Source organism: Acanthopagrus latus, chromosome 5 (genome assembly GCF_904848185.1).
Source record: "Acanthopagrus latus isolate v.2019 chromosome 5, fAcaLat1.1, whole genome shotgun sequence".
In the NCBI taxonomy this organism is placed as follows: domain Eukaryota; kingdom Metazoa; phylum Chordata; class Actinopteri; order Spariformes; family Sparidae; genus Acanthopagrus; species Acanthopagrus latus.
This window is the reverse complement of record NC_051043.1, coordinates 8,726,005-8,748,531: the sequence shown is the minus strand read 5'-3', so window position 1 is coordinate 8,748,531 and position 22,527 is coordinate 8,726,005. Positions and strand designations below refer to the sequence as shown.

Sequence of the window (22,527 nt, the reverse complement as noted above, 5' to 3'; positions counted from 1 at the left end):
GAGGATTTCAATGTTTGCCTTGATATTCTACCGGACGCGTGTTTTTGTTGCCACATGCTCTTTACTCACAGAATCGCTTGCGTTTTTACGCAGCTGCTCCTCCTCCCCCAACATCACCGCGGCCGGGTCCACCACCAGCTTCTCGAAGCACGCCGAGCCGAGAGAGGAGCTCTTCTGCTGGTACATGATCAGCTGGGACACGGGGAGTTTGGGGCTCCCGTGCGCCGTCAGCTCGGGTTTGCTCCCCGTGGCTCCAGAGGCTGCGCCGAGCAGAGGCTGGCCGCCGCCGCTGGTGCCGGGGACCGCGTCGCCTCCAAGGGACTTCTTATCTCCCTCAAAAGGCGCCGACGTGGAGGAGCAGAGATTCGGCTGAGACGACGAAAATACCCGGTCCAGCTGTTTCTTTTTCCTCTTAAACATCCATAACCCCGATTCCTTCTTGCTGCCCTCCGCGCCCCCTGCGCCCCGGCGCTCCGATCCCAGTTTCGGACTGAGCCAAGGCTTGGTTTTCTCCTGGAAATTCTTCCACATCCTCCGCTGGTAGGACAGAGACTCCTGTCCCTTCGCGGTGCCCTCATCCTTAGGTGGTTTTTGCTCCATGGTGCCTGTGCAGCAGCCAGCCAGCCTGAGCACACTCTGAACAGTGGAGGGATGTCACAGTTGGGCTGCTGCAGCTCGGGAGCACTTCCACTGATGATCAGGTCAGAGCGCCAAGACGCCGGAGACGCACGGTGTGATGATGGAGGGGGGGTGTTAGTCTCCCAACGAACCCTGTAGAAAAGCCCTGTGCAGGCAGGCAGGCAGGCAGGCAGGCAGCACAGTAGACCTTATATATACGCTTATTTGACGGCAACCAGTATCCCCATCGACTGAAGATTTATTTCAGCTGCGCGGTGAAGTTGCAGCGCATGCAGTCACCTCTCACTTCAGGATCACCTAGAACAGATTGCCTAGTTAAATGCTGCGCTTGGCTGCTGTTGTTGTTGTCTGCGCGTCCCTGCTCTGTCCACCGTGCTTTACCAAGGTCTAGTCAAACTTCCCCATTAATTATTATATTCAAATGAAGGACGACGGCTGCACCGCGCCTCCCTCTGGCCAACCATGTCACTTGACTGGATAATCTGTATGCTGGTGATTGCATAACGCAAACCCCACAGTGCCTCCTGGAGATGTTTACAATCCGGCCGTGGATCTCCTGTCACCCCCATCTGGCTTTATCTCTATGTGCTTTGGTTTGTGTTGTTTGTGGTGATTTAAAGCCACTAGGTTGTTGTTTTTCTTTTGGGTTTTTTTTTTCCTGTTACACAGCAGTGACCTTGGTAAATCCAGGGCTCACAGTGAAAAACCTCTGAAGCCGTCCAGTTTTTGTTTTGTTTAGCTTTTTTCTTCTGTGTCAAGTGAGTGTTCCTGCACTGTACCCACGTCTGAATGCGTTCTCCTCGTCAAATGGGTCAGGCTTCAGTGAATGTTATCACCCACATGCAGGAGAGCGAGCAGCACTGAGCAAGCTCTTCCTCTTCTCTCTTTCAGACGCTGTGCCCCCGGCCTCTTGGTTCACTGCTGGTCTGCTCTGTCCCCCTGGTGAACTGTGCCCACTTTCACATAAACAAACATACACACACACGCAGACAATTATTACAAGAATGAATACCCCTCTCCATCTGACCCTCTGCACACACATACACACACAGTGACCTTCTATGCGCAAACAGGGCTGATGAAATTTCACTTTGAGCAAGTGAATTAAAAATGGGGAGTGATGTAACTGGATGAACTTCATCCCACCACGCAGAGAAGAAGAGCTGAGTGTCGGAGGCAGCCTATGTGCTGCTCGCGTGGAGACGGTGAGATGACCTCGCTTGTAGGAGTGATGATGAAGGTGATGGAGCGTTCTGTTGCGAGCTCTTGGCGCTGACCCTTTGATAATGAGAACACAATCATCAGCCTTCAGTGGCGTGTGGTGAGTTATGCCAGTATTGTCCTTTGCACAAAAGGGCTTTGTGTAACCACTGTGAAGTTAAAGGATAACTTCAACCGAATATGAAAACGAATAGATTATCTACTCTCCCCCCATGCCAGTAGAGAGTTGGATGAAGTTTCACAGCAGCCCACAAAACATTTCTGGAGCTTCACATAAGAACTGTGTGGCTGCATTTTTCTAAGCAGCTGATGTCGATGGGGACTTGTTTTAAAAAAAAAAAAAACAACAACGAGACAAAAACATCAGACAGATCCATGCAGCTCTTATAGAGTCTCCTGAATTACAGAGATCCCAACAACAGGGAGCACACCCAGATCCCAGACAGGGTGCACGCTGACACTTTTAGTTTAGCAGCTACAGTGAGGAATTCGGCTTTAAGAGGGGTGTTGATAAGGTCTTCTTAAATCAGTTTGGGATCTCAGGGCTTCTGGAGACTTGGACACAAGCTGCATGGAGCTCTTTAAATATATTTTTTCTGTCGTTTTTTTTAATCTTTTAAAACAAGTCCACGCCTACTTAAGTTGTCGAGTGTCGCAAATGTGTTTTTCTGTGAAGCATTCCTGGATTTCACTCGACAGTTCTGGGTCTACGAGTGATCTGGACGCGTACCAAACCTGGATGATAAGGCAGCAGCGAGTTTTGTTGTTGCCTGGGATCGCTTTGCATGATACCCCATCCATCCTACAAAATAAAACACTTTAATTACAACCAGGAGGGCACTGTGAACTGCCCTGAACCCCTTATTCAGTTAAGTGGATGGAGATGTGAGCGTGTGAGCCAAACAATTGCTCTCAGCTACCATCAGCTTTTCTATTGGGCCAGCGGAGATAACTGATGAGTCTGCAGAGAGCGGGCCTTTTCTCTTAATGATCCCGGTCCTGTTGATAGGACACTAATCCACAGCCTGTGTGTGTGTGGGTGTCCACGCACACGCCTGCACACAGACACAGCCACTTTAAAATACAGAATCGTGTTCGCACGCTGACTGAAATTGCATGTTATGCAGCGCCTCTGCTACACAACTTGACTCACGCTGTACGATGAGGTAGGGTCAGGTCTTGGTAAATGAAACACTACACAGCCATTCTCACTCATCATGCCGCTCACACTGGAATCCATTCAGTCAATAGGGGGCTAGTTGTATTGTGTGCAACAAAACAGCAGGTGGATGGGAAACAGAGCCGAGGCCTCTGATGATTTGGTCAATATCCCTTTACTGCCAGTACCCAGTTCAATTAATCACATATTGTGTTTTGTAGTCTTAGACTTGCTCCATCCACAGGGGCTGGAGCTGTCTGGTCCACCCTCTTAGGACCGCTCAGTGAAGAGCTGCACTCAAGTCATTTACAGCTGAATGCTTGTCTCAGACATATTTACGTTAGTTTTAGTGACTTTCATTCCTTTTTTTACCTTGAAATGTTCGGAATAATTCTAAGATTTTATAATATTTATATAAAAGTATGGCTTCTGTCTACCATGCATCATGATAGATCAAAGGATACAAGGGATGTTATTGATTTGAATGTGGATTAAAAATATTCACATCATTTCATCAAATCCTGGTTCACTTTATCAAAAGCTTATCTCTAATTAATCACGTTCACCGCTCAAGAAGGAACAACCCCGGGGGGGCTGGAGTGTTGTCGTAGTAAAATGCAACGCAAACATAATTAATGAAAATTTAATTCAATAATGATTATGGCATTTAATTGTATCGTAATTAACTCCAGGGGGTCCCAACTACAATAACACATCAAATGAAATGCAGCTGGTGGAAGAAGAGATTATTTAATGATGTATTTATACTAGTGAGGTGAATAAATGACTTAAGTCACCGCTGAATTACAAAACTATTTTCTGATTACTGATTATCGACCATCCACGTCATAGAATATCTAGAGCAGGGGTCACCAGCACGGTGCCCGCGGGCACCAGGTAGGACCACATGAGTAGCCCTCAGGCCTGTTCTAAAAATGAAAATTGAATATTGATATTATCTGTTTCCCACCTTGTTAAGTCATTGTTGATCATTATTGTGAGAAATCATTAACATGATCAGTGTCTTCACATAAATGAGTGTCATTAATCACTAATAATCATATATAACTAAAAGCAAACTGAGCATATTTGTTATTTCAGAGGAGCGTATCAAACTGGTAGCCCATCATATGACTCAGTACCCATGAAGTAGCACTCAGTTTCAAAAGGTTGGTGATCTAGAGGAACTAACTCGAGGCATCCTGGCACTCTTCTTGCCTTTGACCAACAAGTGCAGTTGTCTTTTGAACTGAGTGTTTTGAGAGCCACTGCATTGGGAAACTTGTTCTCAGGTGGACTGGCTGGTGAGTCTCCTACGTTTCTGACAGTTTAAGTAAAAGTGTGGTTTACGCTTCATGTTCTGTTTTGCTGAGCTAAGCTGCATCACCAAGAATTCAGCGTGTCATTGTCGCATTATTGTGTTGACAAAGTGACACTTGCAGGCAGGCTCACCCCACTCAAGGAAACCACAGTTACCAAGTGACAACACAAACACAAACACATGAAGTAAAGAGCCAGCTGAAGAGAAGCACAGACCTGTGAGTATATGGAAATGGAAAAGAAACGCTGCTTTATAAATTGCTGTAAAAAAGGGGGAAGACATTATTATGCTTCGAGAAGACCAAATCATTTGTAAAACTGTAAATAATGTGTTTGCGTAAAAGTCTCTACTGTGTACCACATACATTTTGTCATCTTTGTTTCTCTTTTTAGGAAAGAAGAATGTCGGAAGGGTCAAAGTTACAGTCCTATCACGATCACACAAGGCAGCTTTTCTTATTTCATATATTGCCATCAAACACTTTCACAGCACCTTGATATTTCTCAGCCTCCTTGCTGTTTCCTGTGGGTCCTTTATTCGATTCTGAAAAATCAATCCGTGTCCGAGAGGTAGATGGATTCTGTCTCCCACCGCTGATGGAATGGAAACAGTTGGGAACCACCAGCGACCTTTTCTTACTTACTTCGCTGTGAATCGCATTGATTGCATTGATCGAATTAATCCTTAAAGTCAGACAGGGTGACACAGCACGCACACAGGGCCGTGAAGTCAGTGAGAGATCGGGTCTAAAGAATGACCAGAGGGCATGAAGGCCAACGCACGTCATCTCATTCTGGCTGGATGAACGCCTCATTGAATCATACTGTAAAAATATTCGGCTACTATGATGACCCCAGTGTCTCCGGTGAAAGAAAATATAAACTTGAATTATCGCGTCTTTCTTTTTCATCCTCAGTCACCAAAATCAATAATAATGACTCCCTAAAATGCTGTCACTCAGTGCTTCTGTTTACTTCCTGATTAAGGCGTCATGTCTCAGAGGGTCCTCACAGCAGTCAGGAGGGGATACTGGCTGTGCTGCTGGAGCAGGCTTTCAGGATCAAAGAGGAGGTGGCAGCGGGTCTGCGGTCCACCCAGGGCTCGATCCAGGTCGAGGCGCTTTCCCGCAAGCTGCTGGAGAATCACATCCTGACCATCACGCGCATCGTCAAGCAGCTAAGCGTGGACATACAGGTATACAAGTGGGAAGGTTTTCTTAAACGTCCTCATTATGTGGATTCCTGTCTGCCTTCCTTCCCTGTGTAGTCTTTCATCCACTTCCCTCTATTGTCCTCGTCTGTTTTGATGAGCAGCACACACACACACACGGCCACAAAACTCGGAGCTGATTTGATTGCACCTGATAGAATGGTGCAGCGCCTGAGCAAAAGCCTGCCTGACTCCTCATCAGCATCAGCCGGTGGACATTTTGTCTGTACAAGCAAAAAAAACAAATGATGCGCACAGTGCGTGGTTAGATAAATGTTGCCAAGCTGCGCTCCAACCTTCCGGTGAACAGCAGCGGGAAGAATCACTGCGTGGAAACATGATCCTCATGGCCACACTTTGATAACCGCCTCATGGAAACAGAGCACAAGAATGAAAAACATAACTCAATTAGGGCGTACCAAGCCGGTCATTAGCACGATTAAAGGCTGTCATAATCTGAAATATTACATGAATGCCTTGGAGCTCATTAATTCTGAACATGAAGTGGTAATAAGCTCGGGTTGTGAAGTGAATATTCAGCGAATCAAATGGAATTCACTTTTCACTGCCATGATAAGCCAGAGGCTCATCTCTTTGATCCCGGATTATGACCTGGCTGTTTATCATATACACACTGCACATGGGGTTATTAAATACAATGATTAGTAAGTGTTCATGAAATTGGCAGTTTTGATATGACAGCTTAACCTACAGTGGTTGTTCTGATAGCATTATGGCCTGAATTTTAGTCTAAAATATAAAGAAAAGAGAACAATCATTATCAGCGGAATGTGAAGACGTCTGTGCACTGTGTCGCAGAAGTTAGCGAGCTAGCCAGCTAGCCCCAGCCGGTCCCATCTCATAAGCCCACTTTGTACCGCAAGTGATGAGTTTCAGCTGGGAGAAATTAGCCAGTGGCAATCGCCACATTTCACAAGCTCTCTTGGCTTTTAGCGTGTACTTTACAAAAAATACACATTTATGATTGGAAGGAAGGGCAAAATGTTGATATAACCAATTTCATCCCTGCCGGGTCCAGAATTTTTTTTTTTCAAACATACTACATTCACTATTTTTGTATTTTATTTCACGTTAGCACCTTCGGTCTAAACAGGCCCTGGAGAGACAGATTGCCCAGCGGGACTCCATCACCTCTGGAACCACAATGGCCGTTCAAAGCCTGGACCAGAAGAACATGGCTTTCATCGGTGACCTGAGAGGGAGAGTAGCCAGGTACGCACACCAGACCTGGGACAAATAATGGTGCCAGACGCCGAGGGACAGACTTTGCAGTGTTACACCAAGAAGCTGGCTGCTAACAGATTAAAACTTTCCTTCCTCACGTAGAGGACCCATGCCTGACGCACACATAACTTGGCTGATTAACTCTCCTTGCCGTTTTCCTACCTGTATTTTTTTGTCTCTAATGAAGTGAAATAGTATAGCCTGCGCCCTGTCTGGTGGCTCTTTGCAGTCTCACAACTCTCTCTCGGCTGTGGCTTTGCCTCTGACACCCTCAGCGACACACACTCACATGAACGCATGAATTACTTTGCTCTCACCAGAGTAGAGTTTCTAGCTTCAAAAGCACTCAAGATCCTGACCAGCGATTGCTCAATATTTTGTGTCCATGCAGATAGCACTCATTAGATTGCATTGCTGAAGAGAGGAGCAGGATTTGCGTTCGGACTGGTGTTTTTGCAACAAGGCTAAATTCTTTGGAGCATCTCTGGGAATAATTGGTCAATACATCTGACATGATGTGATTTCTCATCAGACAGTAGTGTTATTCTGTGAACATCTTGTTGCACATTAGACCTGCCTACACTGTGGCGCTTAAGCTGTCAGCAGTGAGAGGGGATATTGGCAGTTACTCAACAAACAGCTGATTTATGGTCCAATAAAGGCTGCAGAAAAACCTCTCCCAATCACTCTGACAACCTCTTGTACGTTAGTCATAAATAATCAAGTAAGTTAAGGGCTGGTGGTTTCTGATCAGCTGTATGGAAGAGCAGTAATGGTCTACAGGGAAATAACCCAAATTTCATGCTGGGCATCTCCACAATTAGCTGCTGGAATTGATTGTTGAGCGTGCAGCATATTTCATTTCACAAATACTATATGATATGTACTCACATTTAGCCTAATAGAGCTGTAGAGAGAGTATTTGCAGGCTAAGCGATGGAATCAAACACAGCATAGGAAGGAAAAGGCCCGCTTTGCAATGCTGATAACAAGATGTTGCACGTGAGAGCCTGTGAAGTACTTCACCACAGTCTGATTGTGTTTTGTGATAAATCTGCACAATTTTTACGTATTTGATTTGGATGGCTCATCAACAGACACAAATATGTGTCCACTGGAGCATTGAAATGCGGTGTGTATAAACTCACACCGCTTAGGATTCAGCAGTGCTTCCATCTAGCCTAAGAAAGAGTCTATAAGGGCAGCTGTCTGATTTTTTTTTCCATCCATCTGCCTGTTTGTCTACTGTTTGCCAGAGCGCTCCCTCCAGCCTTTTACTTATCTCCCTCCTGTTCCATTATTCTCATTCAGTGGTCCCTCTCTGCTCTCCCCACCTATTATCTCAGGTGTGATGCCAGCATCGCTAAGCTAAGCGCTGGCGTGAGCTCCGGGGGGCTGCAGCTGATCGGACTGCAGCAGGAGGTGGCAGAGCTCAAGTCAGCGGTGGATGCGCGCCTCAAGGAGCTGGAAGTCAAGGTGAGAGATGGTGCATCAGTGCTGACCAAGGGTTTGGCATACAACACGTAAGACAGCAGTTTAGCTTAAGTACACATCATGTGCAAAGAAGCTGAACACCAGAGCGATAAATAATGTCTTTACAAGCCTTTAAAAGTCAAAATGGACATCAACATTCTTCATCTCTGTATATCTCTATAATAAAGTGAAGCTAGGGTGGTACATGCAGTTCCGTGCATTTTCATGATAGCAGTGCGGCTCTCAGGATGTCAGTCAGTCTTTCGGTCCAACTGCTATTCAGTTGATTGCTATTTGTTCAAAATTCAAGCTCCTCAGAGGATGAGCTGAATAGATTGTGCTGAAAGTGTCAGGGATTGTCGAGACATTCATTATTTCCAACAGAACGCTTTCTTATTTCCCAACTTTTCATCTAGGTCAAGGTTTTTCCTTCTCCTGTGAAATATCTCTACCATATCTGTACCAGCGTATTACCAGCGTACTACCGTACATCTGGAGAATAACATTTGTCAGCTCCTGGATTCGGATCTTGCTCTCAGCCATATTGCAATTTCAATAATATTGTGAAAATTGTTCCTTACCTAATGACTGAGCAACATATGACCTGCACAACTGATGATAATATACCCTTTGTCTGTCGTGCTAATTTGCAAATGTTAGCATGCTCAAATGCTAAACTAAGACGATGCCCATGTTAAACAATATACTTTATGGATATATACTATTTCAGCCAGGTTATTTAAGATGAATATGTTTTTATTATTAGAAACTAAATTCTCTATATTTGGTAAAACGTGCGCTTTATAATTCAACAGAAAGATACATTTTTTTAGGATGTTTCATTTTCTGAACCAACTAAAAGACTCTTGGTTTCACACTACTGTTAACCATCAGTATGCTAGCATTATCACTGAGAGCATGTTAGCATGCTGGCATTAGCATTTAAGTGCACATTCAAAGGCCTGTTAGCATCTTATTCCTGAATATTTCTTAAATTATGCCACGTGACAATAAGCAGCTAAATCTACAACCCCAACCCAATGCCACTCCCACCTCTGTTGAACACACACATACACACACACACAGTGATGAGACTTGGATTCATTTGAATACTTCACTCTCAATTGAAGGAATCATGCTCTTCTTTTTGAATTTATTAGGTATAAGTGCAGAATTAAATACATTTAAATACTGCGTGCAAAAAGGAAATAAGAATCTGACAATATACTCAGGGGATGTATTTAGCTGTTTATCCTGGACATGATGGCTCACTATTGAGCAGGTTTTTTGGCGCTTTGGTCATTTGTGAAATGCATTCATACAATGTCAAGATCTCTATGGCTGCAGTTCAGTTCAGATTTCTTTACAAGACCAATTTGACAAGTATAACAAAAACCCACACTTAGTACACGTATGTAACATGTTATAATGCTGTCTATCTATACTAAATCTAAACCCAGCCTCATCATCCACCCTCGCGGTAATTCAGCCTGCACTCAGCCCTGTTGGTGGCACAGGGTGGTCAATCACTGTGATGACAGTACATTAGCTGTGGAGCACTGGTCAAGCATGTACCATAAAGATGATTGAAAATGCAGGGAAAGTGGGTCACTGCAGTTACTCCCAGTCCCGACTGGCTGCAGGAGTGGTGCAGTGGCTCAATCAGCTCAACTCAGCAGAAAAACGCAAAGGTTAAAGGTCAGATCGCGGAGCTGGCTACACAAGAAGCTCCAGCGTCACATAACAGCGTGTATTTGTGTGTTTGTTTTCCAGCTTTATTATGACCTGGGAAGACTGGAGGCCTCATTGTCAGAGCTTTCCCAAGGTCACAGCAGCGCCATGTCTGATCTGAATGCACAAGTAAAACTACTAGAGGCCAGGTAAGGCCATTCATCCAAGAGTAAGCACAAGAAAAACACACATTGTAGTCTGATTTCTTCACTTCTCTAAAGCTGGGAGGTAAAGAAATACGTAGTTGCTCTCACTCTCTAGGATTTTTCTAACAACCATTTACTTTTTCTCCCTACATTTTAACACAAATGGCTGTACATTCTAGCCCTTACATTTACTGATTATTTTTCATTTTGCCTCAATGCACACTGCCTTCCCAACATCCCAAGACTGATTTCAGCTTCTTGGTTTGTATCACACACAACAGACGTAGCAAGAAGAAACGACCTAAAAGATGAAATGAGATGGAAACAGACAGAGAGGGAGACTCGCGTGGGGAGAAAAAAAGGTGTCCTTATGTGTAAGGTGTATCTTATCAGAGACCCTGCAGCCCAAAATGTCAACATTTGACATCATCGGGATGAGAAGCAACAATTTCTACTGCATTTAAAAGCTTGGACAAATTCTACTGATTCTACCTTCATGACATGAGGTTCAGTCAGCTTTGCACAGAGATGGGCAGTAGAGTGTCAATCAGAGAGATACTTTTTACTTTTATACTCTGAGTACATTTCAGATCCTGTACTTTCTTACTTTGACTTGAGTAAAGATATTGAATCAGTACTTCCTCACTTACCAGAGTCTTTTTTACACAAGTATCTGTAGTTCTTGAGTAAACAATGTGTGTACTTTTGCCACTTCTGCTATGTTCACTGAGTGACCTTGGTGCAAATTGGTGCTTCTGTACATAAAGGGCTACCAGCAGAAAAGCAGCACTTTATCACAATATTTGGCTTTGTGTTCTTTTAAAAAAAACACAGTATGATAGAAAAATTTATTCAAACTTAATTTAACTGAACAAAAAAAACATTTCAGAGTTGAATTCCTTAAAGATGTTTTATTCAGTGAGAAGAATGGCCATTCAGTTTGCTAATTTGCCTTTCAGCAGGCTCCCCGAGTGATTTACTTTTAATGTTCCCTTTTTCATTTTGCCTAGTCACACATAATAAGGAAAAATCAATGAGCCACTAATTTTCTTATCAAATAATACCCCCAGCCCAAATTCTCTCCCTAGCTGTTTCAAGCTGGGGCATTTCAGAGTCATGGCTATCTGAAGGTGTTGATGCCAGAGGCACAGGGAAGCTGTTAGTTAAATTAATTTCCTAATCCAGCTGATAAATAATCTCAAATTGGCAGCAAAATGCAAAATTAATCACACAGGTTTACCATGGGGCGGGGGACAGAAACAGGGAGATATGAATGGTGAATACACTCTGTTTAGTAATGTTGTGGATCTGTAAAAGAAACCAGGTCACTGATCATGTTAGAACCAAAAGAACAATAGATAAAAATAGATGAAAAGCTGCACAAAAAAAAAAAATACCAATATTACATCTGACATCATTCATGTATCATCCTTAAATAGTTCAACCTTGTATGTGACAGTTGCTCCTTGTTTATTCACACTACTGCTAGCCATTTATGCACAGAAGCACCAAGATGCACAGAGGTCATGGTCTGAAGGAGTAAAAGATTCCATATATGTCAAACTGGAACAAACCACCTTTGAACAGGGGAAGTGGCCTTCAACATTACTTATTACCCACCTACAATGCAGTACTGAGTTCCCTCCCCAGACAACCTAAAAACCATTCACACCTGGGCTCACCTGACACCCTGATGCCCTAACAACTCACATGAAGGCCAGTTGGGTGAACAACTCACAAGTAGCCCTAAGGATTCTGTAATTCAGAGCTCACATGTGTCCTTAATGACTCTGTAAGGACACTCCCACACAGTTTAAAAGCCTGCCAACTCCCCTCCAGTTAGTTAGAACTGAAGAAGCCCCTTGAATGAGGGGTGAAATGTCTTTAGGAGACTGAAACAAGTCCAATTGCCTACAATATGGCACTTACAATTACTCTTGTCCTTCATAGATTTTATATTCTCCTTGCTTCTTGTTGAATATTCTTTGGAACCCTCAGTACCCAGGGCCTCAAAAACTGCAACAAGGAACATCTGTCAACTGAGGTACATTTGGTTTTCACAAACGAAAACCCAGTATCTAAAATTAGCGTAACTGCACATTTCTTTTTGGAATGTGAATCTGCAACTTTGATACCCGCACTGACTCAAAAGGAAGGGCAGCTGCCCACAGGGAGACATTTTTTTTAAAGGACACTCCATTTCTCAACTGTAACATTCTGCTGCTCACAGTACAAGGCCACTGACAAAAGAATCAAGCATGCCTCTCAGACAAGGTCAAGATGGCAGCGACAGCAGTAAAATCAGTCACATTGACAGAGAAACAGAGAAATGATAAAACTCCAAAGACACAAGTGGATTCTGAAAACTTTCCTGCTGCAGCCAAATCAGCCATTCTATAGTCAAGTCTACACCTGGGCTAACAATGTTGGCATGAGCTGGGTAAGCCAGCCAGGGTGGTGTTATAAATGAGGCGTCCATTTAGCAGCAGAGGTGTAGAGTCAAAGGTAAAGCAGGTAAACACAGACACACGCTACAACCCATTTGCCAGAATAAATGTTGGCAAAGTTAGTTTCTGCAGTGATTCATTGAAAAGTTACATATCTTTTTGTTGCAGCTTCACATTGCCTAAGGTTCAATTCTACATTTTGTGTTGTACCATGCTGTGTTTATGATCTGGTTAACATTAAGAAAAGATCAAATACTACTGTTTTGAAGCTATAAACCTACCTGAAGATGCTCCAATTTCCTGTTAAATATATCCTGTTTTAGTGAAACAAAGGACTTTTCTCTAATTCTTTTCCTTTTTTTTGTTCCTTTTGTGGATTTCAGTCCTTGTATACTCTGTATAAGAACAGCATCCCCCCTCCCTTCATCTACTTAGGTCCTTTCTTCTTGAAATAATGAAAATATATCAGTGGGGTTAGGGAGGATGGGGGTGACTGGGATAAGATCTCATGTCATGTCCTCCATCATGGATGCGTTTTCTGTCACCACAAACACACGGCTGGAAATTTTATCAAGGATTTCTTCAATTAGTAGTCTTAAATTGCAGTTTCAGCAGCCTTTGCTCCTTTACCTCCACCAACACCCCCTCCACCTCTTGATAGCTCAGATAGTCAGGTCAAAAACTGGAAATGTGAATGTGAAATAAGATGGGTTATTTTGTTGTTGTTGTTGTTTTGTTTTTTTTTTTATGGTGCATAGTCTTCGATTTGTATAATCATGAATGTTGTCAGAGGTTTGCAGAAACATTAACTGCCAACATTGCGGACTGGGCTGCGCACACACGCACACACACACTGATTTTTTCATTAAGAATCCCTTCAATCTGAGGAATTAGAGGAAAACTTTGAACTCAACTGAAGTGCCAATATGTTTTATATATAACAGAAAATTTCACCCTGGACAGAAAAGCCCAATGTGTCCTGTAGTTCCATACAACCCACGCACGATCTTACTCAGCATGTCCAAGGTTGCAGCTTTCATCTGAGACACTTACTTAACCAATGGGCTACGTGAGTAATGTGAGCTACATACGGCTGTATAAATGGGAAGCTTTTCTCTTTTTTCTCACTTATTAGGTGCCAATATTTCTGACCAAATTTGAATGGAAAAAAAAAATGTTGTCTTCTATATTTATGTATCTGTCAGCTATAATGTTTGACACAATCTCCAAATGGGCATCTCTAGGTATCTGTACGCTCATGTTTGCATGTGTGCAGATGTGCTTTCAGCTATTCGGTTATGTGAGCTTGTGTGCTTCTTCGCACATAAATAGCAGCACTCCGACCACAGAGTAACGGCGTTCCTCCTGCTGAGCCTGGCATCAAGAAAAACCAAAAAAAGCAGCGCTACTGCTGAGGAAGTCTCACCTCCAATTACCGAAGAGAGAATTATGAACTCTGACTTTCAAACAGCCTTAACCAGCCGAACATTAGGCATCTTGCTTTTGAGATAAAGCGTCAGAATATCGATTATCGGTTAATGATTAATGTTCTGTTTTCACACCACTGAAGGAGGTGCCAGAAAAATATCGGTTATGGAAGCACACAGTTTTTTATTCGAATGCCAAGCACGATGTAGTGCCAAGTGGAGCTTTATATAATGTGCTCAAATCGACAGTAAGAATTGCTTCGGTTCCCAGATATTTGTCAGTCTGTTTGCATTATTAAGACATTTATGCTCTAATCTAATCTGCTAACGGTGTTTTCTGTGGCCAGGTTGAAAAAGGAAACCAAAAAGAATACTGCTTGCAACTTTTACCTTTGAGTACATTTTCAAAGTAAAGTGTCACTGCATCCCTCCTCTCTCTGTTTCCTAATGGCCTTGCAGGATGTCGGATGGACTGAAGGAAGCCAAAGAGCAGACAGAATCGCTGAGGAGGTGGACGGAACAACAAATCGCCAGCTCAGTCCAGCGCTGCACACAACAGTGGGACAAAATGGTACCCTAGCAGTAGTTTGCACAGCAATGTCCACAATGCAACATTCAGCGAAGGGGCCCCATTCGTATGATGCTATATCTGTACAGTTTCCCTTTACTGTTCACACTTCATGAAAGAACTTTTTGTTGAGTGTGCAGGGTTCTGTCACACTCTGAGCTGTGACTCAGCAGATAAAATGTAATTAACCTTGAGAAATGATAATGAGGTGGAACAGATGGTGTAAGGCTGCAGAGAGTTAAAAGTGTGCGCGGATGAGTTGATCAAAGTCTTGGAACTCATGGAACATTTTTAAGCATTTACATGACAATGTTGATTCAATGATGAGACTTAAAAATGCTGCTTCTTCTAGCCGCCCTGCCCAGTTTTATTTGTAACATGTTTTGTTTCATTTTACTGAAGTGAAAGAACTTGTTGACTAAAACATTGTATCCTCTCTCTGTTTGCCATTGCAGAATTCTCTGAAGTCTTACACTCAATTTTCAATCACTATCGTCCAGTTTCATGCTGTAGACAAGCAGTACAGTAGAGGCTGGCAGTCGGCAACACCGATATCTCAAAAGTAAAATCATTTTGGTTTTGTAAAGCTAAAAGAAGCAGCACCATAAAGGTTAAGTTCACGCAAAAATTTCAATTCAATTGGTCTTTACTCACCCTGATGCCGATGGAAAGTTGGGTGAAGTTTCGTAGTCCACAAAACATTTCTGGAGCTTCTCAGCAAAAACAGTGCTGCAGCATTCTTCAAAACAGCTGAAGTAGCAAAGAAGTAAAATTTTAAAACCAAAGCGTGAAATAAATAAATAAATAGATAGATAAATAAATAAATAAATAAATAAAATTACACTATAGAGCTCATCCAGTTTACATCCTCGAGGTGCAGCCACTTCAGACAGAGAATGCTTGTACTTTCAGCTAAGCAGCCACTCAAAAGTAGAAAAATAAAAAAATAAATAAGAAAAATTGTAAAGATTAAAAAGAACTTTCAGCATGCATTTAAAATCTTAATTTTGAATGTGTTTATGTGTGCTTTCTGTGTTCAGTTTGAGGTGGCGTCCAGATTAGCTGACCGGCTTGGTGCTCTGGAGGCCCGTGTGGAGCAGTTTGAGACCCAGCTGGACCGGGCCGGCCGCAGTCAGGCAGATGAGCTGAAACGGTCCGAGACTAAACTCAGCAAAAGAATAACCTCAGCACAGAGCAGCCTTGATCAGGAGCTGCAGCTGCTCAAACAGGATTACCACAAAGGTGGGTTATTCCTGCCAGTAACTTTCTGTCATCAGTGAATAAACACACACACACACACATACCTTCCCGTATACGTCAAGCAAATAATGCACGTAAAGAAATATTTAGAGGAGGGAAAAAGAGAGAAAAAGAGTGTTTTTCTTTGGTCATAAATTGGAAGTTTTATCAAATAGTGACATTTGTAACCATGCTGAAAACCACAGTGTGAAGTATGTTTGTGTGTGTGTGTGTGTGTGTGTGTGTGTGTGTGTGTGTGTGTGTGTGTGTGTGTGTGTTGCTGTTATCTGAGTATATGCAACCATTTTAACTATTACTTAAAGAGGACAGATGACAAGGGACTAGATCGGAGACAGATTGTCCTTTAGCTGTCCTGCAAACTTACTTGACAAGCGAAGACTCATCCTGAATGTCTGACAACAAACTTGGGACAAGGTTAAAGGAGCAATCTGTAAGGTATTCCCAGAATTTTGGTATAAAACATCCAAAAAAATGAACTTGAATGAAGAAACAACAGTGTTGACCTGCCAAAGACCTCTTTGTACCTGGCCTGTCCATTCTCCTACTAGCACTTTGCACGGCGGTGACAGTTCGATAGCCCCTATAGTTTCTGCTAAGAGATGTTTAAGAGGCACATTCACTTTTTAGTCTAATAAATTAACAAAATAATGGAGGATAGTCGCTGTTTTCACCTTTTGCTGATGTCCAACTCTCTCTCAGTCCTGTGCTGCTGCACACCTCTACTGTCCATACCTGCCGTATCTCCTTGTCCCCAAAGTCCTTCTCCTGATAAGAGCCACTGTAAATCACCTCTGTATCTCCTTTTTAATCAATCTGGATTAGTTTAGGATTGGTTTAGTCGCTGTGGGATGTCTAGCCATGCTCACTGGGAAGCAACTGAAATCAGTCAATCTGAGCCACCAGGAGCGTGGTGACTCCAGTCAGCTCGTTGCTAAAGCAGTTAGGCTGCCCCCTATAGTTTTTGTGCTACCTTCATATTTGGGCCATTTCCTACAAATTGCACCTTTAAAGTCTTTATAAGTCAGCAGTCAGTAATATTGTCTGAATTATATAACTTCAGTCATACCTCTCTCTCTGTCTACCTGCAAGAAAAGAAAACTGCCAGCAACAAACTAGCTGACATGACCTCCTCCCAATCTCGAATACAAATACGCCAAGATTTCTAACCAGAATAAATGAGATAGATGTGAGTTACAGCTGCTTCTTCTAGTTACATCAAAGCTAATATGTCATGGGACAAGCCACAGAAATTCGCAGCTATCCTGGCAGCCCAGTACAGCAGCTCAGCTGTGCATCAAGGTGCTGTTGACATCCATCCACATCATACTGCTGTGCAAATTGGAAGCTCATTTCCCAGGAGCCCTGGCACAAGATCCCAAACCTCTCCCACTTTCTGTCAACCCCTCTCAGCCTCCAGCATTAATAAAGTGTAGACAAAGAGAAAAAGGCCTCCCTTTGTAAATAAAAGCAGACGTAAACTGCTCTATGAATCACCGCTGAGTCCTAGGGAGCCATCCATCCATAGCTCTATTTTAAGTATTGGATGAAAAGATGGAGGGAGACGGTAATAGAAGGGAGAAAAGCAATGCATAATTGATGAGTGTCGTAAATATTCGTGGCAAGATGGGCAGGGAGTCAGAAAGAAAAGGGGAGAGATTTAACACACCATCACTGTAAGAGAAAGTTTATCCCTCCATCTCACAGTTCACAGTCACTGTATAGTACTTCTTCAACTACATCCAATATTGAAGCACATTTCCATTTTAGGACGTATTTAGGGGTATTTTAGGAACTACCCGATTAAATCATGCTAACTGATGATAAGGACCAACGACAATTTTATCCACTTGGATATAAGATAAGATAAGAGCCGACAAGTGTGACCATCATAAAGCACTGTACTGATCAAAAGTCTAATTATAATACCTCATAAACCGGAAAACTAGAGAATAGTTTTCACCTTAAATGTGTTACGTCTGGTGAATTTCTGCACAGCCAGCTTCTCTTTTGAACAGGGTTCCTGTCTGTGCATGACGCCATTGAGTCCCTGAGGCAGATAGGCGACATCAAATCCCACCTTGACAAGAAGAGGCTTGAGAAGGATATCAGGGACATCAGCGGCAAAGTGGCAGAGCTCAATGATGTGTGACATTATCAAGTGAAGAGGAAGCCTTTATTACTGTCAAACTGTCCTCAAGCAGTAGTCCCTTCTACATTGTATCTTTCTCTATCTAAATCTTTTTTAGTATTTTTTAAGTCCGGTACTTATTATATGTCTGTCTAACTGCTACTGTAACAAATGAACTTCCCCGATGTGGGGTGAATAAAGGTCTAAGTCTAAAGTCTAAAGTCTAGTTTCTCAATGAGTTACCTATCAAAAAGGCATGCCGGTCACTTTATTCTCTGATCTCACCTGTATTTAATTTGATTTAATTATCAGAGAAATGATCAGGACATTTTATATGAGGTACCTCTTGTGAAATGTTAGGCTGCTTAATGAAAGACATCTAATATTTTGTGGAAGATCATTTGCTTTCAATCATTCATACAGTATGTGCCTCTGTCAGTGAGAGGTGAAGTTAATTTAGGATTTCAATTTGAAAAGGTAGACGGATTAAATGTCCGCCAATTAACTTGATCCCACTTCGTCTTTTAATTCAAACTATACACGATTTTGACATGAGTCAATCATGTGTCACTTCTGCACTCAAGACCTGGCTCTAATCTGAACTAAAGAAGAACGCTATTGTAATAAATCACTGTAACACATCTAACACTTGTCCTTTGTATTAAATAAATTTTAGAAAATTGTGAGTAAATATGACCTATTTTCAACTGTTTGCAATTTTTAAAAGTGTCTTGTTATGGTTTTTCTCCAATATTATGTAGCCGTTTCTGTTTTTTTACCCCGTTTATTTGAGGTCAGAGGAATGACTATATGTGCACACGAATGTACGGAACACTCCCGACAACACGGGACACTAGAAGTTACTATATATTCTTCTTCTGGGCCACCTGTGTTGTTCATGAGAGGCAAAGGTAGCAAAAGCTGCCGAAACCCGGGATCGAACCAGGGACCTTTAGATCTTCAGTCTAACGCTCTCCCAACTGAGCTATTTCGGCGTGAAGTACTAGAAATCGATGACTTGGAATAGCGAAATAAAAAATAAAAAAAGAACCGATAGAGTCAGAAATATGTAGGTCGTGTTGACTGTATTCCGTGATGTTCTGAGCAAAATCTAAACCTACCGGACACAGAGTTCTGCCGAAACTCTGGATCGATCTGTGCTGGGTCCGACTCAGCGCACCTGCTCGTTGAACGAGGCTCCTCCTGGTGACAGTTACGTTATTTTGTCAATGACGCATTTTTGCTTCAATGTGAAATATACAAACGACGTGAAGGCATCTGTGTGGGTGCGAGCTTTGCTTTGCATTTACAGCCCTCAGAAGAATATTTTCCTTGACAAGATTAAATTCTGTTGATTTGTTCATGACATTTTTCTACATTCAAATTTAACCAATGAACGACTAAACAGGACTAAACACCGAAAAAAAATCTATTTGGATCTTAGTATTGATCAAAGGTGTTGATAATAATGTGCATGCCACTATATTTCGCCAAGAAATGGATCATAGTTCTCTTTTCCATTATCATTCTGTTCACCCTCACCACCTAAATAAGAATACTCCTTATGGACATTTTCAAAGTGTTAGGCACATATTTTACATATATACATATTTTCATATTATTAGTTCATAAAAATGTGTTGAAAATTTAAAGTAAGCATGTGTGTAACACTGTGATCCGACCCTCTCACTGAAGTTACATGGGGCAGAAACAAGTGATAGGAGTGGCTAAGATAGAGACACCATCCACCCTGTTACAAGACACTGTGCCATCACAATCATTTTGAAGCTTTTAATTTAAGGTTAAAAAGTTTCATAATGTTGCTCTGAACCTGATTCAAGTATTTTTGTCCCTGCTCCACGCAAGAGTGCATAAAGTTTGTTTTTTCCTCTCTTGATTTGAAAGCAGTTTGACAGTTAGACATTTTATGACGGATCGCAGGTGATTGACCACTTTTAGGCTTCCCACTAACATCACTGAGGTTAGAACGCAAAGCTTCACTTCAGATGTCCCAGTGTTTTATTGAATACCACACTGATACCAGTTGAATTGTGACACAGTCAGCTCGGTGGACCGCTGGGATGATGCTTTGGTGTTGTCTAGAGAGACAACAGTATATATATATATATATATCTATATATATATATATATATATATATATATATATATATATATATATATATATATATATATATATATTGGTTAATAAAACAGACGGGCTTTGAAGACAGAAAACACCCTTTCTGGGATGACATGACATGATTTCAACAGTTCCTACTGGTACACTTCTCGACCACTAGAGGCCACTGCTCTACAGAGCATGCTGACAGGCATCTTGGCCGTCAAAGAGTGCCACCAGGAAGAGAGAGCAGCCAAGCGCCAGTCCTTCAGCCACTGCAGACAACAGTTTACAGTGATATGGAGCTCTGCTTATATTCACATCCTGCTTGTGATCTTCTCCGCAACAGAAACCTTTTCTGACACCAGACGCTTACCATGACATTACAACTGTACGTTCAGCCATCAGTCACTCAGACTGAAGATGGGACGGGGAGACAGAACAAAGAGACTCAATGCAAGGACACTCTGAGACCAGTTTAAGGATCTTTCGAAGTGTGTGATAATTGTATTTAGTTGCCTCAGTGGTCATCCCCTCCCCACATTAATGCATGATGAGTTTACAAACATCTGATACTCTGAAATATGAAAATGGGAGTATTGAAGAGTACATTGTTAACACAGACTTATTTTTCATCAATGGCACACCAGAGTTATACTTATTCCCATTATCAAGACGTATTAGTGTCATCATTTTAACTTGTTTATCTCAATTGACAGATGAAAGACTTCATATGGATGAAGAGCACAGTAGTGCAGTTGGGCTTTCAGTAGAATGCTCAGACCAGAGTGGACAGTGCTATGTTAGCCTGGAAACATTTTAGAGACAGAACAAAGCATCTTTGATTACTAAATTGTCACAACAGTACAAAAAACAGATAGAGGAAAACTGTGACTATATTAAAAGCGTAGCTTAAGTTTCACTGTTGACTGCAACAAAAAACATAGCACAAATGGGTCGTAGAGAGACAGTGGATTCAGGCAACAAGGGAAACTTCCTTGCTATATTAGAGGTTCCTGGTGATCATGACACAGTTGTGAAAAAGAAATTGAAAACCGGTAATGCCAAATACACAAGCCACCAAATCCAAAATGAAATGTTGGACACAATAGCAGAAATCGTGCACTCCACCACTGTAAAAAAGATGTAAAAAAAGAAAGAACAAATTTCTCTTGTTCTTAGGTATTACTAGAGGGGAGCTGTAAAAGAGAGCTTATCGCACTTTGAAGCTGCCATGCATCTTAATGCTGCAGGGTTGGTGGACAAAATAAGACACATCCTTGAAAAATACCGACTGGAATATAGGGACAATTTGGTCGGACAAGTTTATGATGGAGCATCCGTCATGAGCGGCAAGTAACTCTGTAATTCAGGCTCCTCTTAAGGAAGTGGCAAAGCAGGCATTTTATGTACAGTGCAATGCCCATGGCCTTAATCGAGTTCTTGTGGACACGGTGAAGCTATCCCTGAAGTAGAGTGCTTCTTTTCTCTTGTGCAAAGACTGTACACATTCATGTCCTTGATGCGCATACTGTCATGTGCCAGTTTGGTGGGCGTCCTGAGCAGAAGAAGAACAGTTGTTGCACAGGGTTATTTTACCCAGTGCTTGACCATATGCTCACTGAGATCAACAGAACGTTTTCTAAACCAAACTGTCAAGTGATGACGGACACTCAGGCACTGAAACCTACAAACAATACATTTTGTGATGAAGCAGCTCTGTTACCCTTTGCGGAAGCAACATTGAAGACAGTAGACATGAGTTTAACATCAGCTAGAAAGAATCCTGGACAGGAAAAGCCAAGCAGGCTTAGAAAACCCATCTAGCATGGTTGAACTAACCAAATTCACTGAGCCCCACCATGAGGTGTTTCATGAGGTCTTTAGGTTGTGTAAAATAGCAGGCACCATACCTGTAAGTATGCCTGTGAAGGGAGCTTTTCAGTGCTGAAGCTGATAAAAAGTTACCTAAGATTAACTTGTGCGTACTGAATACGAGACTCATGCAATTGAACCCCAGAACATGCTAACAAGTATGCATGGAAAACAAATTTTAATTCACTTTAAAGAATATGACACACACTGACCAACACTATCAAGCTAAATCAGCACTGAAAGTTGACTACTTGTGCGTTTAATGGTCTTCTACAATGCTGGGGCTAATTAAAACTGAATATTTTCTTTTAAAGCAAAACTCTCGCCAAAATACAACCCAGGCTTTTTTTTTTTTTTTTTTTTTTTGAATGTACCCGAGTCAAACTTTTGTGTAAAGCATAATTATGATGAAAAAGGCACAATTTACTGTATTTTTGTTTTCAGGTCAAACTCACTTTCAATGGGAGTGCTACAGACACTTTTACAATAGGCTCGACACAGCATGAAACTTTGCTCGTAGTATCACCAGGGTCTCTACACATGAACACAAGCATTGAGA

General features: G+C 42.1%; 2 protein-coding genes and 1 non-coding gene across 9 annotated transcripts in view; 1 reads left to right on the top strand and 2 right to left on the bottom strand.

Annotated features, from left to right (window-relative positions):
- mctp1a (multiple C2 domains, transmembrane 1a) overlaps positions 1-1,010 on the bottom strand; it is a 144,249-nt gene extending 143,239 nt beyond the window's left edge. For all 6 annotated transcript variants that reach the window (XM_037097184.1, XM_037097187.1, XM_037097185.1 and 3 more), the window contains exon 1: positions 70-1,010. In XM_037097184.1, coding sequence (XP_036953079.1) covers positions 70-600 — 531 coding nt within the window. In that variant the 5' untranslated portion in view covers positions 601-1,010. The remainder of the gene's footprint in view (positions 1-69) is intronic.
- Positions 580-18,617, top strand: fam81b (family with sequence similarity 81 member B). Of its 2 annotated transcripts, none has more exons than XM_037097197.1 (9): positions 580-701; positions 1,531-1,960; positions 5,327-5,534; positions 6,664-6,782; positions 8,141-8,270; positions 10,041-10,147; positions 14,478-14,589; positions 15,627-15,828; positions 17,862-18,617. In XM_037097197.1, the coding sequence occupies exons 2-9, from the start codon at positions 1,926-1,928 to the stop codon at positions 17,993-17,995; spliced, it is 1,047 nt and encodes a 348-aa protein (XP_036953092.1). In that variant the 5' UTR covers positions 580-701; positions 1,531-1,925; the 3' UTR covers positions 17,996-18,617. The 2 variants fall into 2 exon arrangements, with proteins under 2 accessions (XP_036953092.1, XP_036953091.1); XM_037097196.1 differs by having other exon boundaries at positions 6,646-6,782.
- Positions 18,618-18,896: 279 nt separating this feature from the next.
- On the bottom strand, positions 18,897-18,969 carry trnaf-gaa. Its single transcript has one exon. It is a non-coding gene; the product is annotated as a tRNA-Phe (tRNA).
- Positions 18,970-22,527: the final 3,558 nt, after the last annotated feature.